The sequence below is a fragment of the Coturnix japonica genome, chromosome 14, assembly GCF_054131305.1.
Source record: "Coturnix japonica strain WE chromosome 14, WE-NBRP24, whole genome shotgun sequence".
In the NCBI taxonomy this organism is placed as follows: domain Eukaryota; kingdom Metazoa; phylum Chordata; class Aves; order Galliformes; family Phasianidae; genus Coturnix; species Coturnix japonica.
Genome location: NC_140676.1, coordinates 16,109,168 through 16,129,001, shown reverse-complemented (window position 1 = coordinate 16,129,001; position 19,834 = coordinate 16,109,168). Strand labels below are relative to the sequence as shown.

The 19,834-nt window shown below is 38.8% G+C and overlaps 1 protein-coding gene across 5 annotated transcripts in view; it reads left to right on the top strand.

Moving 5' to 3' along the window:
- The window catches only part of SCAPER (S-phase cyclin A associated protein in the ER), a 195,531-nt gene that overhangs the window by 119,783 nt on the left and 55,914 nt on the right, over positions 1-19,834 (top strand). For all 5 annotated transcript variants that reach the window (XM_085515841.1, XM_085515842.1, XM_032446775.2 and 2 more), the window contains exons 21-23: positions 344-480; positions 4,809-4,874; positions 12,628-12,754. In XM_085515841.1, coding sequence (XP_085371967.1) covers positions 344-480; positions 4,809-4,874; positions 12,628-12,754 — 330 coding nt within the window. The remainder of the gene's footprint in view (positions 1-343; positions 481-4,808; positions 4,875-12,627; positions 12,755-19,834) is intronic.

Sequence of the window (19,834 nt, the reverse complement as noted above, 5' to 3'; positions counted from 1 at the left end):
ATACATAGGTTAATCCAACAGGAATGACTCCCATTTATTTTGATGGAAACTTCAACAGATAGAGCACAATAGCAGTATTTGGTAAAGCAAATTCTCAGCTATGAAGTACTAATTTCCAACATAAGCACCACCATTTTCTTTGTGGCTAGCTAGTAATTTTCTCAAGTGTATTTACTCATGTTATTCTTCTATAATATAAATAGAGGGAATGCAGCTGATATTTAAATAACATTTGTTTTAAACATTTTTATTCATTTTCTTTGCGTTTTTTAGAATATTTTCCACTGTGGTTTTCTAGGAAGATAATCTGTAAGATGAAATATTATTCCAATATTTTCTGCAGGAACACCTGTCGTTAAAAAAGTACATTGTGGATATTGTGGTTGAGACTTCTGTTCCTGTGGAGCCATTAAAAGATGGAGAGGAGAAGCAAAAAACTAAGAAGAAAGCCAAAAAGTTAAAAGCACGGATGAACTCCAGGTAGGACAGGCTTTGTTTGTTTGGGGTTGTTTTTAGTTTGTTTGCTTGTTTTCAGTTTTGTTCTGAACTTTACTTTTTGTCCTTTTAGTATATGAATGCCATGGAAGGCTGAAACCAAATCTAAATTATTTGCTTTGAGTGTGTCCTGAAAATAATACTGATGAGCCTAATTTATGGCCACTTTCTCTGATTGAGAAAGAAAACTGAATATCGATCTGGAGCCCTTGGTTTCACCTGTTAAGAGCTTTTCTCATAATTGGATGCCAGTGCCCTGCCAAAACTGTAGCCTTTTCCAGCATACAATAGCATGTTTAAATTTGTGTAAACCTTGCCTATTTTTCTTTCGGGCTATTGATTTTTAAATGAAGTATCAAAGAAAATCAATAGTAATCAACAAATAGAAGTCAGCCCTCTGTGGTGTCAAATCTCCTGACTAAATTTAATCTTTTTTTTGTTGTTGCCTGTCACAACAAAAAGAAAGATTAAAATATCTCAAAATGGAAAGTGAGTTGTTAAACTCGCCATTTGTTATTAGCTGGAAAAGTGACATCTCCAAATTGGTGAGATATGCAAGATGGCATTGTGTCATGAACCGCAGCGTCAGTCTTGATAGCTGAATACATCCTGGCTGAAGCTAATGCTTAATGTTATAACATATTTCTGTGTTTATCTTTTAAAAATACTTTTCAGCTGGTGAAATAAACTGTTTTCTTTCCCTTCTTTTTAATTAAAGGACTGCAAATTAGAACAGCTGGCTACATTTTTGCATTCACAGTGAAAATGAGATTTTGTATTAGCTTAAAACTGTTAATAATAATGGCACGTTAGTCTTCAAGAAGACTGTCTATATCTATATAAAAATCATTCCTTCTTGTTCCATGGATGAGCAAGTCCACTGTCTAAACATTACATAGGAAGACATTGATGAAACTGGGTAACCTGTTCTACTACGCTTCTGATTGGTCAGAATAGATTTTTACTCATGTTACCTGTTGAATTATTGCAGTTGCTGGGTCCAATATTAAGCCTGTCTCAAGAGCTCCTGCTGCTGAATTTAGTCTTAAGGGTAATATATGAATATTATATATTTAATATAAATTTCATATTATATATGTAATGTTCATATATTACCATCTTAAGGTTTATATGTATATATATATGGGTAATATAATTAAATATATAATATTCATATATTACCCTTAAGATGTGTGTGTATATATATACACACACATGAATATATTACATATATTATATATGTATATATAATATTGTATACATTATATAATGTATATATGTATGAATATATTAATATATAATGGGAGCATTGTTTTACAGAAGTGATGTACTAATGAGAAATAGTGGAAGTTTCAAAATCTAAGAGGAGTTAGAATGGAAAGACAAAGCAGGCTGAAGTGTGCATTTCCAGTTGAGTTAAATTAAAGAAAAAGGGGTGATTAAATGTTTTGTTGAGGTTACTGTCCTGTGGCTGTCAGGGTTTAAATATACAGCTGGAATTTTGTGTGGTCCTATGCTGGAGACAGGAGTTGGACTCAGTCTCTTTGGGCTTGTGCTATCTTGGAATGTTCTATGATTGTTAAAGCAATTAAAGTAACAACCTTGGAATTATGACATGAAATGCTAAGTGAAATACTTGGGCTCTGTCTGCTATGTTTCTTCCCAACAATCTGGACAGTGATACCACCTCATAGTTGGGATTTACAGCACAAATTCAGCGCAAAACTGGAAGTCTCCAGTAATTAATTTATTGAGAGCAGTAATCCATGAGCTGCATTTTAGCGCGTATTTGCTACTGTTCATCTTCTCTGAAATATAAGAAATGATGGTACTAAACTGTCCTCTATATGAATACTTGAATTTACACATTCATACATTCATTTCAGTTTCTAGGAAGCTGTGATATTTTAAAGGGAAAGAAGTAAGTAACTGCATTAGAATAGGTTCCTGCTGCTCTCCCGAGCTCCTTGCTCCTAAATCAGCATAACAATATGAAAGCTACGAGGGGCAAAGGTGAATGAGGGGACAAATTGTGATCAGTGGGTTATTAGATATGTTGAGAAGTTTTGTTAGTCTTATTAATAATATTTATAACCCTTCGCTGTTAAACTGGTGCTGTAGTAACATGTGATATATGGCTAAATGAATTATCTCCATTCAACTCGGGTGTGCTGCTGTGAGAATACTTCAGTGCCCACGTGGCAAACAGGCCTGATGAAAGCTAACCTCCAGCAACAGGGCTGTAGTCACCAAGGAGGAAGTACACACATTTGGGATGTGCTTTGCAATGGATTGAAGGTGCTCCAGTCATGTTCATTTAGTAATGGATATTTCAGGTGATTATTCATGTTTGACTGACTCATCTGTACAAAACTCAAAGCTAAAATATGTTGTTTCTGACTAAGAGACAGGGAAGAAGGCAAAAGGTTAATAAGGGAATCTCACCTTCATGTTTAATACTAAATTCAGTTGTGATTAATAGCTTTATTAATGATCCACAAATCAGAACTGGTACTGATGTAACAGTATTTGTATGTTGCACAAGTTGTTTAGGTTAATCTTAGAGCTTTGGAAAATGTGATCCATTTGGGTGAAGAGAAAGCATAGGGAAATGTGGAGGAGATAAATTTGAGAGAAATAACGAACTGTTTATGAGACTTTCAGACTTCAAACAGGATATCCAAACTCTAGAAAGGAGTGTTACTTACAGATTAGTAAAGACCTTTAACAGTTGTATTTACAATCAGAATTTCACATTGCTGTGTATGTTGATTTTATGTTTAATTACTTAGAGCATTGTCTCATCTAGCTCAGAGCACCTTGGGTAGAATGCAGGAAAGGACTGTGAGAGTAATAATTAAGAAAAAAAGCTGTCATGAAGTTTAGAAGAATGGGGTTGTGTAGGAAGATATGAGAGAAGACCTATTAAGATAGTGAATGAAGTAGTAAAACAGTAATTGTGGCTTTGGAGTTGGTAGGAATTGAAGCTTTACTGAACTCTTTTTTACAGTAAAAAGCATTTCCCATTAGAATCCATGATCGAAATCTTAGATTTGAGGAAGGAACAGTAGGACATCTGTAAAAATAGAATATAAAGTATCAGCAGTTGGTATTCAGAAACCTTGGAAATTAATGCAAAACACTGTGGGTGAAAGTTGCCCAGGGACAAATGTTTTCTGCTTCTGTCTTGAGGGACTTTTGGCACCTTCCTTTGGGGCTTCCTATATGGAGACGAATCACGATGGAGACAAATTAGGGCTTTCATCCAGCATGCCTGAAGTTCAGCTATACATACAGGTTCCTAAAGGCCTCAACCTGTGAATAGTTTTCCTAGCCAAGAGTTGGGGTAGTGCTTATTAATCTGAGAGCAGAACCTCAAGAGAATGGAGCAGCACATCTCCATGATGTCCCCATCAGTTAATGTTGCATCTCTGAGGTCTTCCTTAGGAAGTGAAGAGAGCAACTTTAACATACTGTGTATTTTTAACAGCCAGCTGCTTTTACTGTCTGCTGGATATTTCTTCCCAGGGCTCTGTCTCTGAGGATTTCATTTTCTGTAGCAGTGCAGTGTGTGGTTTGGCTTTCCTTTGGGGACAGCCAAATGTTAGGAAATCTGACAGGATTACCACTGCAAATCCAGTACTGGTTGATGAGCTTGAGGTAATTTTCACCTGCTGACTTAGGCCGGTTGCAGTCAAAACAAGTGAGGGGAAAGCAGCCTTGTCTTTCTACTCCTTGGTGTATGTCCAGCATGAATTATACTTTCACGCATCTAAACAGGTATGTGTTTAGAGGTCCTACTTTTACTTCCAACAGCTGTTGGTGGAAGAATTACATTCTGTGCTGTGTGCTTAGCAGGATTCACAATGTCACGAAATGGATATTAGTTTCATTAAAAGTACTCCTTTATTTGTAAATAAGCAAAATTCTTATGTCAGCGTTGTACTCTCGTGGTATGCACCACCTGTCTAAATTTCTAATGTTTTCATCAAGGTAATTCTACAGTGAGATATGCCTCTATAGTTCTTTTCTTGTTATCATATGCATTGCTTGTAACATTTGTCACTGTTCTGAAAGTCAGTTAAATCCACCATTTGTGTACTGATGTTATACTAAAGTAATAATAGTAATAATGAAGTATTAGTGGCCAATAGTTAAACATCTGAATGGATTGTGACAAAGCTGAGTTGTCAAAAATGGCATAACTTGCTATGAACCTGAAAAAAATACTAAGGTTAGAATGATCTTGCTGGTATTGCATACTGTGTGCTTAAGATAACAATTGATTAAACGATTAATATCTTTTCCTGCAGGGCGAAGGAATATGAGAGTTTGATGGAAGCAAAAAATACCATCTCTGATTCCCCATTTAAAGCCAAGTAAGCATTTAACTATATTTTAGAATTTCTTCTTTCTGTAGCAGAAATGCTTCTGAAATTTCCAGTGGAGCAGGTGTGGTAAGGTTGGTAAGGTTTCTGCTCAGTGCAGGGTGTGCTGTCATCTTGAATTACAGATCAGTTCCTTATACAAAAGGTCAGACCTTACAAATGCCCTTTTTTTTTTTCTTTTTCTTTCTGAAACCATTGTATCTCTTAAACCACATAAGATGCAATAAAAAGAGAATGTAAGCTTATCTGTTTCTTACCTGGGAGCAAGAAGGTTCCAGCTTTGTACTTCAAGATTGGTTGTGAGAATTCTGGTATTAAAGGACCGATAAGTGTATGTGTTGCTTCCCTTTGATCAGAAAGAAAGGTTCATAGAGAGATGCCGCATATATTTTAATGCACAGATGTCTTGATCTGGCGTTGGGCTTTTATTGTCTGGGTCAAGGCACAGTTGAAAGGAGTGGATGGTAAGATTAAAAGAAGCAATTATTACAGATAAATCTTTCCTTCTTTGTTTGAAATTGAAAATTGATCAGCTTTTTCTGTCTGCTCCCATTGAAACTGCTTGTTGTGTGACGTAGGATGTTTCAGATCTAAAATGTTTTTGACAAGATCTCTCACCAGAGATTTGAAAGGAATCCATATAGCTGTAACATAAGTGGGAACCAGATTAAAAACTGGAAAGTGGAGCAGTGGCCAGTCCTTGCCAAATGGGAAGGTATTGGTAGAGTTCTATGATGTAATCACTTGTGATTTGCAGCAGAGGACAAGGAGTGAGGTGGCAAAGTTTTGACCAACATACAAAGATATTCAGAGCAGTAGGGATAAGAGCTGATATACTGAATGATAATTTTTGAGAGACAGTGACAAAGCAGTAAAGTGTCAGGTGAGATTCAGTGTATATTAATTGCTCCACAGATTTCAAGAGGAGGTGGAATGCAATGTTATCTTCATGTTTGAGCTAATGGGCTTTGAACTTACATAAGTGATAGTTCCAAGAAAATATCAGCTCAGGTGTAAGAGCACTAAGAGCAGCTAAAGCAAATCTGTTGTTAAAACTGTTTAGAAACAAAAGCAGGACAAAGAATAGCATTATGTACTGCTGTCTGGGTCATCTGTGTCTTTTGAATGCTATGTGTGTTTCTAGTTCTTCATCCAAAAAAAATGATTCTAGAATTGTTAAAGATTTACAGAGTGCAATAAAGGAAACTGCATAACAACTTCTGATGTAGCTTCTTATTAAGGACTAAGCTGATACTTCTCATTCTGGAGAAAAATGTGATGGTGGGAGGAAGTTCCACAGGAGCTTTGTCAGAGATGTACAAGGTCATAAATAGTGTGGAAAAGGTGGATGGTGATTGATCATGTGCTGTCCTCCCTAGGGCCAGAATGAGGGAGCACGGAATGAAGATCAGTGGTTCTTAGTGCTGTATGTAATGAGTTGGATGGAACTCACTGACAGAGTTGTGCTAGAAGGTTATCTTGCATGCACAGTAGTACAAGGAAATAAAATCCATCTCACAAGATTCCTAAGATGAAAACAGGCAAGAGGGGGCTTAGTAGAGAGAAGATTATATACGCTTGCCCCATTCTTAGTTTTTTTCAGGCATCCATGTACGGTTCTTTGCTAGGGTAGAAGGAGGGTGGTATAGAACTCCTAGAGGTGTTCTTTAGAAGTCTGCTAAAGGTCAGTCAAGAGACTGTTAACATCTCAACAGCTGGATTCAAATTCCTCAATCTTAAAATTACATCTAAGTTTCCCAGTTGGGGATATTTGTTTTTAGCTATGACTTGTACCATACATTTTGTGGTTGCTTCCATCATTCATAAATTGCTGATACAGGTAGTAGGGCTTTTTTTAGAACTAACTATTGTTTGAGGTGTTCATAACCTTGCTGTTGGGCTTCCTTGGTTGTTTGTATAGCTAATCTATAGGCAGTATCTTTCACATAGTCTTTTCAATAGTTTGAAAACCTGCCACTGAATCTCAGTATGTGTTTTAAAATAATAGAAATCCATCACTGAGGTTTGACATAGGAAAATGAAACATCTCCACCAGATGGCACACCTGCATAAACACACAGGGGAAGCAGGTTCTGTTGGCTTCGTTTTTCAATTATCAGCACTTCAGTTTTCAAGATGAATGTCACGGCAGGTTAGGATTTGTAGATTTGTAGCTTCTGTGTTTTGCTTTTCTCTGCTACCAGAAATACAAAATGAGGGTCTAGTGGTCAGCAGAAATGTGGATTGGTTAAGCAACTGAAAGTAGTGATGAGATTTTCCGTGTTAGTTTCTTTCTGATTGTCGTCAGTGATGCACGTTGGTCGGTTGTCTCAATTGCAGAGCAACAGAAACTCAAGCAGATATGGTTTTTTTTAATATTTTTGTTATCTCTATTTTCTGACCCTGAATTTCTCAGTTTTAATTTCTCCTAATGAATACTAGTGTACTCTCAGGCAGAATTTCATCGAATTTCTTCTTTCCTTCCTTTGTTGCCTCTGCTCTTGGAACATAAACCAGCATCCTCACCTGCTTTCCTGCATGATCTCAGTATGGACGGAGTAGGTGGTATAACGTGGGAAGGTTTTGAGTCCATTGATGGATCCTTGCTTTTGCTGCCTTAGTTTTTCTTCTTTATTATATCAGTCAGCTGATTGATTTAATTTGAACCAGTGTCACAATCAGCATGACCTAACCTAAAGAATCGGAACAGTGGGATCTGAAATATAGTTACAACTAAGGACTTAATCTGTGCCTTGAGCTCTGAGCATGTGTTCCTATGCAGTATTCTGCAACCATAGTGTATGTGGTGGTCATTTCTGCAGTTCATTTCTTTTTAAACTGGGGTTTGAAAATTACATGGCTAGATATGTCCTGCTTCTGAATGGTAGCAAGGTAAGGGAACTTGGGTCTGAACTTTGTAAGAAGAAACAGGGCTGTCTAGAAATTGACCAGAAGCCCAGCTTATCACCATTGAAATCTGTTTACTTTGCATGATACGTAATATCAAGTAGAATTGATAGGATAGTTTTATATCTTTCTATAAAGGTTAGGATGAAAGGACAAGAAATTTTATGAGGCTTGACTTTCAGCGCACACTGTTTACATGGAGAAACAAATTCATACAGGAAAAAATAATGGGATTTTTCTTTTTAACAGACAAGTAGCAAGAAGAATTAGTTGAAACAAACAGTAGTAGATCTCCACTAAAACATGATTGCATTGAGAAGCTATGAGATAGTTAGACTGTTTGGCTCATAGGAGTACACTGTATTCTAGCTAATATTAACTGCTGCTGTACCTGGATGAGAGTACAAGTCCCTGCCAATGCCAGGATTTGTAACAGATATCCAACGCATACTCTTAGAACTGCAAAGTCAGTAGAAGTCACGCCACAGAATGAAGGGCATAAAAACTGAGGATGCTAGATATGTTGTGTCAAAACAAATACTGGTGCATCTTGCTTGTTTAGAAGGAAGGTTTGAGGTATTGAAATTTAGGTAGAAACATACAAGTGAGCAGAGCAATACTTAATAACAGTGGGCTGTGGAATTTGAAAAAGAAAAAAAAAAAGGTAAAAATTCATTTTAAAACACGACACAACTGGTAGATTCATTTATTCACTTAACAGAAGCAAATTTTGGATTGAAATAATAAGACAACTTATATGCTTCTTTGCTTGTGTCACATTTCATTATCCCCCCCTGCCTCCAGTTGTCTTCATAAACACTAAAACCATTTATGGAATGCAATTTCTTATCTGATTTCAGTTGTTAGTCATGTTGGCAGTTGTTGAAGAAGAAAGACAGAACCCAGAATTAGACTTTGGCAGGTAAAAAGCCTTTTTAGAACACCTTTCAGATTAAGCCACCTTAATATTATGAGAACACTGATTTCCCAATGCAGCTCGCAGATGTTTCAGTAATTCTTTTTAGCTTATGATTTGCAGGTTTCTTAACGGTCACTCAGGAAGCACCGATTCACATGCTTTGTAAACCTTGATGATACAAAATAATACAAATAACAAAAAGAGGATGATGTTTACCTGGCTTTGGTAGGCATAGGATGTGTGCCTTTTCCAGTTTGAGTGGGATTATCAAGGTGTCTCAGTGGTGTCCTTTTCTAGAAGCAGTTTTAGAAGATGGTTGAAACAGATGCTTATTTGGTTGTTTATTATTTTGGGTTTAGAATCTGTCTAAAACAAGGTGGGAAGAGGGGGGACAGGAAACAAATCCAGTGTATTTCACGCTGGCCGTTTTGCTCTCTGAGCAGTTCCTTGCAAAAAGCTCTTTCAAGGGAAAGCACTGTGTTCATTCCCAAATGGGAATAGTCGGTCTGCTGCTTCCTGGCCTTTCTCATCTGTTATTAACCGGTTGGTCATCATCAGTGATACTTGAGTCATTCTACAAGAACTACAGTACTTCTGTATCTGTAGTACTAATTTGGGCTCTCTGGGAGCTGATCTGAACGTGATTATGTAGCATCCAGCCCGTGAAGTCACCTCTCAATGTGAGTTGGTGGTGGCTCTTTCTGTTTGGTGCCCATCACAGCATGTTTTTGTAAAGGGAAGGGAAAAGCTTTTGCAAAAGAGTGCTGCTTGTGCTTATTTAGTAATCCAAAGGCTGTGTGGTTCAGTGTTAAATCAGTCTGAGGGTGGGGAAGTGTGGTCGTTGTCCTCTAATGCATGCAGTAAAGTATGGCAGTGAAAGATTGTCGTGTGCCTCAAGGGAGTTATCAGGATTGCAGGAAAACTTTACAATAAGTAAATGAAAATGAAACACCTGGTTTAATAGTTTAGCCACTCCCTCCTCTCATGAATGAAATTTTTTTCCACTTGTTTTTCACTTCTTTCTCAAACTGTGTGAAGTTACAACTTCAGATAGCATGGAAATGAGAGTGGCTGTTCTGAGAAAGAGCTGCAACACAAAAAGATGAGAGTCAGGAAGGGCAAAGTTTTTTCCTTTGCATGTCAGCAGTGGAAGGATGGGAATGTAATGTGAGGTTCACTCTTGGAGAGACTCAGAGCTAAATGTCTTTAATGATAACGTTCTTAGTCAGTTGCGTGGTATGTCAGTGTGTTCACAGGACAGATGTACCATGTAGGTGTTCTTGGAGTAGCAGGCTAGTTTCCAATTAGGCCAATTATAAAATACTATACCAAGATAGTAATTCGTAGGGAGAAGATATCCGGTAATCTCTGAAACTGGAAGTATTGGTGCAAAATTCAGACAGCTGTGTAGACTGTAGGAGAACTGAACTGTAAATAACACAAAATTCAGTTAAATTGTAAGCAGGGGTAAATACCAGCTTCATGATTGGATGTTCAGTAGGTTTTCTTTTCAGAGAATTGCTCCATCAGTCTGACTGCAATTAATTTAGCTAATAATCCTCATAGCAGTTTGTCAGCAGTTTTCAGATGGCTTCTATTTCCAAAACCAAAGATGTGTGAAGCTGCTTCTTTAGGTGTTCAGTATGTAGCAGTGTTGATTTGTAGTGTGGTGTTTTCTACTACATCCTCAAGCCATTGGAATGTGCCAGGTGTGACATGGAGTATATTAATTTTACTGCAGCGGTAGCAAAGAATAGTGCAGGGCTGTATGCTGCTCTAAGAGGATACAGCATAACTCTCTGTTTGGGGCAGGAACTCCCACAGACTTTCTCGGTTCTCTCCAGATGTGGGCTGCATGGGCAAGAATTGATGCTGTGTGTCCAGCTGGCATCTGACCCTCAGCAGGACTGCCCAGGAGGAATAACTGCCCTTCCTTGTGCAGGAGCTGCCCAGAATCTGCTTCTCTGCCTTGCATGTAATCCTTCTGTACATACATTGAGAATGCAGCCAAGAAATCACGCGTTTAAACGTGGAAATGCTGAAATATATTGATGTTACTGTTTCAGGGATTTTTGTATGCAGATGAAATACAGCCCATAAACATTGGCAGCTCTTTATCCTTTAGTCTACAAAATATCTTAAATCTAATAGAAATATTTAGACCACACTAAAACCAAACCAACCCTCAATTTGTGCAATGCATTGTTTTCAATTTTATTTACACATTTGCTGTATAAACCTTCTAATTTGTCTATCTCTCACTTCCTGATTTGTGGTGCAAAAAGACCAGATAATGTGTTTGTATTTACTGAAGTTCACATTATGGTATCATTCCAACACCAGTCAGTGCCTTATGTCCCTTTTGGTATTTCTTCTACGTTCTGAGTTATCTCTTTGTAAGCAATACTAAAAAATTTAATTAGTGAGATGTAAATAACTTGGGATTAAAAGACATTTATGTCTTTTATTTAACCCAGTAAATTTTCAGTTATTTATTGTCCCCTGTGTGGCATAGTAAGCCATGGAGGAATACAAATTCTGGGACGGAATGAAGATTAAATCACTGTTTTGAAATGTTTGGGTTTTGACTCAGCAATATTTCCACATAGTCGCCGTGTCAATGCCACGCCACATTCATCTACTGTATGTACGAAGGGTTCTCTGTATTCGGTTTCTTCATAGGAACGATGAATTCTGTATCCAAGCAGAAGTCATCTTGCATAGATTTCTACTTCTCAAGCACAGTTCTAAGTAAAATTATTCTTATTTCTCTGTGATGCTACCAGGAAGATGGCATAAGGAGTATTAGATAAAGTTCTCCAAGGCTCACACAGGAGAAGGAGGTTGTTTTTTAGTTGCTTTTCCTCATGTGGTCATGTAGAATACTTGACCTTTCTTGTTAGAAGACCGACATACAGTATGATACGAGGATGTAAGAGGTAACTCTAATGTTACTGAACTGAAAGCAAAAAGCTTGAGAAATTAACGAACTGTTCTTTGGTGAAATAAATTTTGTCTCTCAGAAGAGACTTAAGATTCCCAGTACACAGAAGTACTGAATGATGCTTCCTCAGTGCTTCTTGAAGCCCTGCTGTAGGGGACCCTGCTTAGCATTTTTTTTTATCACCAGCCTCTAATGAATCTACAGACATGGAAATCTACATGTGAGCTGGTTACTGATGTTTGCATTCAGGACAAAGGATGTACTGCGAGTGAGCTTTGGCTGCTTTATTTCAGACCTTAAGATCAGACATGTGGTGCCTTGAAACTGCCTTTTCTCCTCTCTCCACCTAGCAAGAGAGCATAGGTGAATAGCCCAGAGGTAGATGTGTAAAATTGAAGTGAGTCCTAACCTGTGTGTATCTACATCTCTCCCTCCTCTGCATTTTGGCTTCATTACTGACCCTCGTTAATGGAATGCCCTTTCTGAGGCAGCCTGCAAAGTCACTACTTTTCCCTTATTCAAATAACCCTGAAGAGCAATTTCTTTTATGATGCCTATAAGAATTTAGTCAAGTAGTCTGCTGTTCTGTTTCCCTTACTCATCTCAAGAGTGAACTGCTCAGCTGAGTGAGTGGGAAAAGAGCTGAGAAGGAAAAGGAGGACAAAAGCATCTCAAAAATGAAGATGACAAAGCTAGCAGGACAAACTGTGGAAGGATAATAGGGCTGTGCTGGACACACTGCTTCAGTGCTGGTCTTTTGAATGAGTAGGTAGTGGAAGGTCTTAGGGGCTCAAAGCTGGCAGTGCCTCTGTGTTGTGCGTTTTAGTTGCATTTCAGTATAGATAATAGCATTTTGACACCAATTTTCATTGTTCTGTTGAAATTCAGTTAGAGGAATTTAATTACAAAGATGAATTGACACAGTTTGGTGACATTTTTGCTTTAACTGCCCTGTTTTCTGTTTCATATTGAAGGTTACAGAGATTAGCAAAAGACCTTTCAAAGCACCTCCAAATGCACGATAGCTGTTCGCTGGGCAACAACAAGGTTTCTGCTCTGGACAGGACTTTAGGAGAGATCTCTCGCATTCTGGAGAAAGAGGTATTGTAACTCTTACTGTGTAGCTTTAATCTATGAACAGATACCCATCTGGCTGTGGGAACGTTTCAGACATATACTGAATACTACAGTAGAAGCTTTCAGGTTTCAGAGCGTATCCAAAAAGAGTTCTCCTGAAGAGAACTGAACTGCCTAAATGAACAGGCTATGAAACAATACTACGAATAGAGTGCTCTCTTATATGTTAATGCTTCCTGTGTTAATAGCAGCTAATAATAACAATTAAATATTGTTGTTTAAATGCTTAAAATAATAAGGAGATTCTGGAGTGAAAAATGGTGCATTTTTCCTTTCTCTTGTTTTTCCCCTCAAGATCATGCTGTTTTTCAGTAGATAAATGTTTTCCCCTCAGTATTAGAAAGGTGAATATTGACTTTTAAGTCCAAATAGCAATAGGGTTGTTTGAGATTTCTAGTCTGGTTATATGAAATCTCTGGTCTGGTTATTTGGGATCAGTTGGTGACTTGAGATCGGTCCATGCTTTTTCCACAAGTAAATAACATTTAAACAAATGGGTTTGATGTGGATTGTTTTCCACTTGTATTCTGTAGTGCTTTAGAAGACTGTAATAAGTAGACTTTCAGCTCCTGATTTTCTGAGACCAGGTAAGTGACTTTATATTTGTGAAAGCATGAAAGTTGATCAAAACTTGATGATTTCTGTGATGGATATAGTGAAGTATAACCTTGTTGTATTAGGTTGTGAGAAATAATCCTTTATTTTACATGCACTGGAAAATAGAAACCACAATAGAAACATACATGCACGTGGTGGCAAAATCATGTCTTCAAAATGAAGTATGTGGTGTTTATTTCACAGTTTGGCTGTAACACATGCTGACCTATGTTAATAACTGGAGTTGCACTTGTGAATAAAGGAAAGCTGATAAACTGAGGATAAGCACTTGTTTATCCTGTGCTGTTTGTCCCCTTGGTGCAACCGAAGGAGACAGCAGAAAACATTCAGCTTTCTAGTTCCTAGGCCATCCCTGTTCTTGCACTGATTAGAGCAGCTTTTGCTGTGGTTTATTACAGGTATTTTGAATCTTGCTGCAACCCAGGCTGGTTTGTTGCCTCTTTCTGTGCTCATCTCACTTCCTGCAGCTTAAATGGCTTGTGCTTCATTTATGGGAGGAATGGCAGTTGAGAGTACACGGGACATCTCTGTGCTTATTGGCAGGCTAACAGTGACACAGAAGTTGCCATTCATTGTCAGCTTGTTTTAACCCAAAGAACAGATCTGACCTAACACCATTTTTGAATAAGGATATCATTGAATTCGTTGAGTTTTGCAGCATTTGTGTTACTTATGGAAAATCTCTATTATTATTTATTCCTACAGACTGAAATGGTGTTGTGTGAGGAATATAGAAAGATTTATCTATTTATGGCGGTATATATTGCTGGAGAGTGGTGTTGTACACAGACTTTTATTGGTAGTTTCCTAAAACTTAAATGAGGCATGAATTGCAGCTCAATGTTAATCGTCAGTTGTTCGTAGCATTACAGCTTGTTGAGCCTGTGGTCAGGAAATAGAAGATAAATTTGATGACAGGCATGCATTATTTTGTTGTTGATTTGGATTTTTACCCCCCAAATCGTTACTCTATCACTGGAGAATTCTTATTATATCTGAGTGTCCTAATCAATAAGGTCAAGAAAGATTGATTGCAATAGCTGTCGCTGTGTTTACGGCAGAGATTGTATGTAGTCATTTATGGAAGTGGATAGTAATTCTCCTGTTAACTTGTGAGTTGAGAAATCAGCAGACACATCTTACATGTCGGTGGGTGGTGAACGGAGCCTTGATGGTGTCAGTCATTGACAGAGAGGAGGAGACTGACACTGTTAATTGAATTTCCCTGGAGAGCACAAAAATATACCATAATGTAGGGGGAGGAATGAGGGAGTAGGAACCACACAAGCTGTCAGTGTGTGTGAGCTGATAACATTGATTTACCCTTTCTAATGGCCTGGGTTGAATAAAGAATTGCCCTAAGGGAGGACAGAGTTCACTACAATAGATCCTCGCCCCTTACTAGAAATTCTTCAGACTCAGACGAACTTGTGCAGAAGTACTGTGTAATAAAATTGGTTTAAAAAAAACCAACACTTTTCAGTCACACTCTGAAACATTGAAGTTTTCTTTTGTCAGTATTGTACATGGACTGAGATAAACGTCTTCCTACAGTCTCACCAGGGAAATAAAGATTTCTTTTACAATTTGTGAAATAAAATGCTGAGCTGCTGTTGATAAAGGTAAATAAAAAAAATGAAGTGCCATGAAATTTCTTAAGAGAAGAAAAAATATTCATTTCATTAGAAATTGATGGAGTGTGCAAAAGCATGTACTGGGAATGGTAAGGAAGAGTTTGTTTATTCTTTATGCAAACTCCAATCTCAAAGCCACGTGTGAAAGATTGCTGGCCCTGGCCCAGGCAGTACGGCCTTTGGGTGCTTTAGAGACTAACAGTTCCTTCTTGGAGTTAGTCTTCATCTATTGTGTTCCATAGGAATGAATCCTGCTTTTTCTCATTTGGGAACGTCTCCCATAACACGAGAGCATTCAGCATGATTACTGTGGTGAGACTTTTGTTCCATGTCCCTTCTTGGACAGGAGCAGATGGTGCACTTGGGGTCAAATGATCTTGGCAGGAGGAGCTGGTGCTTAGAGTCAGCTGAAAAGCTTTTGCATTTGACATATCCTCTAGGTACTCACCCGTGTTTCAGGTGTGCTGGGAAACCAACATCAACTGCTCAAGTTGGGTGCTCCATAGGTGCTGTAGCAATCCCAGTAAGTAGTACTGCAGATTAGGTCATCAAAGCATTAGAACTAAAACTGAGCTATGGAACTGGAATGAATAGAAGAAGTGGCTTATTAACAAATGGGGCCACAGTCACGGTGCTTGTATTTATCAGCTGTCTTCACGTGTATCTGAATGTAGCTGATTTCAGAAGGCTGTGTTTCAATATATTTACTCTTACTAATTGGAAATAGTACTCAGAAAAGATTTTAGGGAAGATAATATATTTTCCTTAGGAAAGCTGTTATTTTTTTAAGTGCAAGATATGAATCCAGGCTTATAACAATGGTAAAAAAGCGCTCATACTTTGGACATCTGAAAGAAGTGCTCTGTTGGTGACTGCTCATGGTTTGCTTAGGCAACATTTACTTCTTGCAATTTTCAGATAGATTTTTCAGCCTCCTCCTTCAGTGGTCATGATGTCAGTTATTTACATTTCAGCAAAATGTTTGTCATAAGTTTCAAATACAAGGGGGCTGTAGGCAGACGATGTTTATGCCCTTGTAAAGGCTGTCAGAAATGGCTGGCTTTAGCAACACAAGGCTGCCTGTTTATGTTTGGTGCTCTAAGCTGTCAGGACCACTGGGGATGGTGACCATCGCCAGCATGAAGATGCACAGGCCAGTTTCTGGAAGGTACATTGAACTGCCCATCTAGCTAATCCTCTTGTGGGCCTTCCCCCACAAGTAATTTAAACTTTGAATCACCAGAAACTGAAACAGTAAAATGAAAAGCTGCTAGAGAGTAGATGAGAGGCGCAAAAGCAACATGAGGTGAAATGCATGCCAGCTTTTGTATGATTTGTGATAAATTACTTGAAATTTCTCCATGAAAATTAAAAACTACCCATCTCTCTTGTGTGTATACCTATGTGCATGTATAGATGAAACAGATTTTAGAAGGAAGTACTCCAGAATGTTTCATATGTGGGGTAGAGCATAACAACGCAGTGAGAAATGTGATTCCTGGCCTCTTGCACATTAGATTCTGGTGTTCCTACAGTAAACTGCTCCAGCACTGAGGCTGCTGCCTATTTCTAGTCCTGTAGAGTAGCAGAGCCATCAAAGAGAGGATTAAAAGATACTGAAATTAATTTTTTGGAAGTATAAAAGTCTGGACTGGCTGGAAAGTTGATACATGTTGAAGCTTAACTACTGATTATATTCCAACTGAATATGGTATGATGATTGCCCCACGTAGGCACTTGAATAAGCATTAGACAAGGTACTGTAATTCAGTGGTAGACTCGTGAAGAACAGTGGAGCTCATGGTCTGAGCAGGGGTAACATCAGGAGGTCGTGTATTTGGTGCAGGATGATGTGATGGAAAATCAGCCTAGCTCTGGAGCACATGAGCTGTCACGTGGTGTTTGTCACTTCTGTGCCAGCATTGAAGGAAACTGTCAAGTATGAATTGGAAGTAGCAAATCAGAAACCTAACTTCTTTACTTAAAGTGAAATGATTGGGGGTTAGCTTAGTTCTGTTAGACTGCATAGAGGCAAGGATGATTAATATCTTGGAAAAAAGCAGTGTTAGAGGAAGCAGTGATTCATTCATCTCTACAGAATTAATAATTCTTGATGTTGGAGCATCGGAGCATCAGGTGGAAATAAAATGGCGGTGGCAAAAAATCAGTGGTCCTAAAATAAATAGTGTTTTTTTTTTTTTTTTTCCTACATGAGAATGTTTTGGTTAGTGAAAAAGATGAAGAAAGAAGGTTGATAATAGATGAGTTTTGGAGTTTGCTAAGTAGAATAGGATTATAGATTGTTCTCCATTGAAACGAGCATTTCTGTAGACAGGCTACAGTCACCCAACATATCAGGTTAAGGTAAGAGCACCTATACCTCTGGGAGAGATCCCGTGTGCAGTCCTTGATTTCACTGAGGGTTACTGAAGTCACAGGAGCTGTCAGCTGGTTGGTCGCCTTCTTAGTACATCAGGAAAAGCATTGTAAGACATTGCATATGAAAAAGAGTGAAGACTCCTCTCTCTATGTCATGGCTCCCCTCAGCTTGTAGCCCCAAATCCCTTTTGCTATTAGGTGGCCTCAAACCCACCTATGCCACAGCCAGGGGCCCAGTGCCACCCTTGCATGAACACTTGCTCAGCCAGCTGCCTTTCTTCTTGTAAATGCTTTGTCTCAGTCTGACTGAAGGCTGCAAAAGTTCCTCAGACTTCCATGTTTGAACGTTACTGCAGTAGCATAAAGCTTGGTCAAAGTGTTGAACTTTTACAGGTGGTTTGTGATTGAGGTATTAGTGTTTTCCTTGAGGGGGCAATTTCTTTGATGCAGAGCACTTTCTTTTCCAGTTTACGTAGTATCTCCCGTATCTCCACTAGAGGGCACTACTGGCAGAAAGAACAACATGTCCTTTCAATCCCTGCTAGCAGTGCAGTGCTGTTTAGGAGTCACGTTCTGGTTTGGAACTAAAAATACATACCTGAGCTTTAAATTTGGTTAATACTGGTGAGACCTCTGGGGCCAAAGGTGTAACCTGCTGGGCTGAATTGCCTGTTAATTTTGGGAACTCTTTGTCTTTCCCTATGTCTGTCTTAAAACGGGAAATCCAGCACTTTGCCATCGGTGTCAGACAGCTGGGTCCCCCTGCAGCAGCCCCCACTGCTTCTGCTGCATGTTGCACACAGGTGGGCTGAGAAGTTCCACAGTTCCCTCTTCTGCTGTTTGTAGCTCCAGGTCTCTCCTTGGTTTGATGCACAGGGTGTTTATGTAGGTTATACAGCCTGTGAAGATTTAAGTGTGCCATCAACTTTATCATGCAAAAAGGGATTATTGATGTATAATATGCATACACGGTGCACATGTGTCCATGTTTGTGTGTTATACCCACAGTTAAACAGGTAGATTTAGAAGCTGCTGTTGGCTGAGTTAGCGATGTGGTAAGCTGACCTTGTGCAGCACGGTGCTGTAGCAGGCTGACCTCTGCTCTGTCTGGCCAGTCTTGTGCCCAGGCTGGGAGCCACTGCTGCCCCCAGTCCCACTCCTGGGCCTCTTCTCCTCCATCTGCACAGCGCTGCAGCATGGCTGTTGTGTCCTAACCTCACAGGTATAATGGGTGTCTGCTGGCTCTGAGCCATATGAAGATTTTAATACTTGGCTCATGTTTTTAGCTAAAAGCCTTCTTTTACACTGGGAAGCGAGTGTTTAGTGGCCACTGTGTTTAAAAAATAAGTGCTACCTTAATATTTTTTTTCTTTGCTTTCTTCTGGGTTGTGGAGTTTTGTTCTTAATGGAAGCAATAGGTATCCTTACTTTTATAGATAATCAGGAGTTAAAGCAATAAGCTTTATTATGGCTAAATGTATGGTGTGTTCTGTACTGAGAATGGATTGAACTTTTTTCTTTCTTTAAATAAAAACAGCACAGATCAAATATCTGTAACAGCTTGTTTTGGGGTTTTTTGTACAATCCATAACTATGTTACTTGTAGCATCCTGATATTTTCTTTAGGTAGTGTCTTTGGAAGCTGAACTCACTGAAACGTTAAGTTTGTGAGAAGTAGCAAACTGCTGTAAGTGAAGCGAGGAAGGGCTTAGAAACCCAGAACAGCAGATTATTTTGTGGTGTCATTGGATAGAAAAGCAGTTGGCTCTTCTCGCTCTACCTCTTTCTGTGTTCTTGTGATGGACACCGAAGTTGTTGGTGCTGTGATCAAGGAGATCACACTAAATTAATGTTACTCTTAATGGCTCTGAAAGAGATGTTTCTTGATTCTGATTTGACTTAACAGTGCTTTTCTGTGTCACTCTTTATCAGTAGGATCCTCCTTTCTGTCCTACAGGCATTCACCAAAGCCACAGCAATAGCAATTGCTCAATGTAAGGGAAGTTCCATTAGGTTTTGGATTTACACTGGTGAGGAGGAAGTACTGAGAATTACCATTAATTTTGTTACAAAATCCTCAAGCAGATGTGGCTCTTTTTGCTGATCCTGAAATGTCAGTTCTTGAAACCTGCGAGTGTCTGCTTGACTGCAGGTATTTAACAGAGAGGGTATTTACTCTGATTTGTCTCATCTTTAAGACTCAAAATAGGTTCCTAATGCAGGGCCAGGAGCACTGAGCAGCATTGTGCCCCAGTGCTTTGCAGGGTGTGCATGTCTGTGGCCGGCCTTCATATTAACTTTGGACACTACTGCAGTAGCAAGTTCCAGCCTGCTGGGATGTCAGGGGAAGGGAAGCCATTAATCATATTTAAAGCTGAACTGCAAGAGTTTAAAAATTATTTGAAGTCAAAAT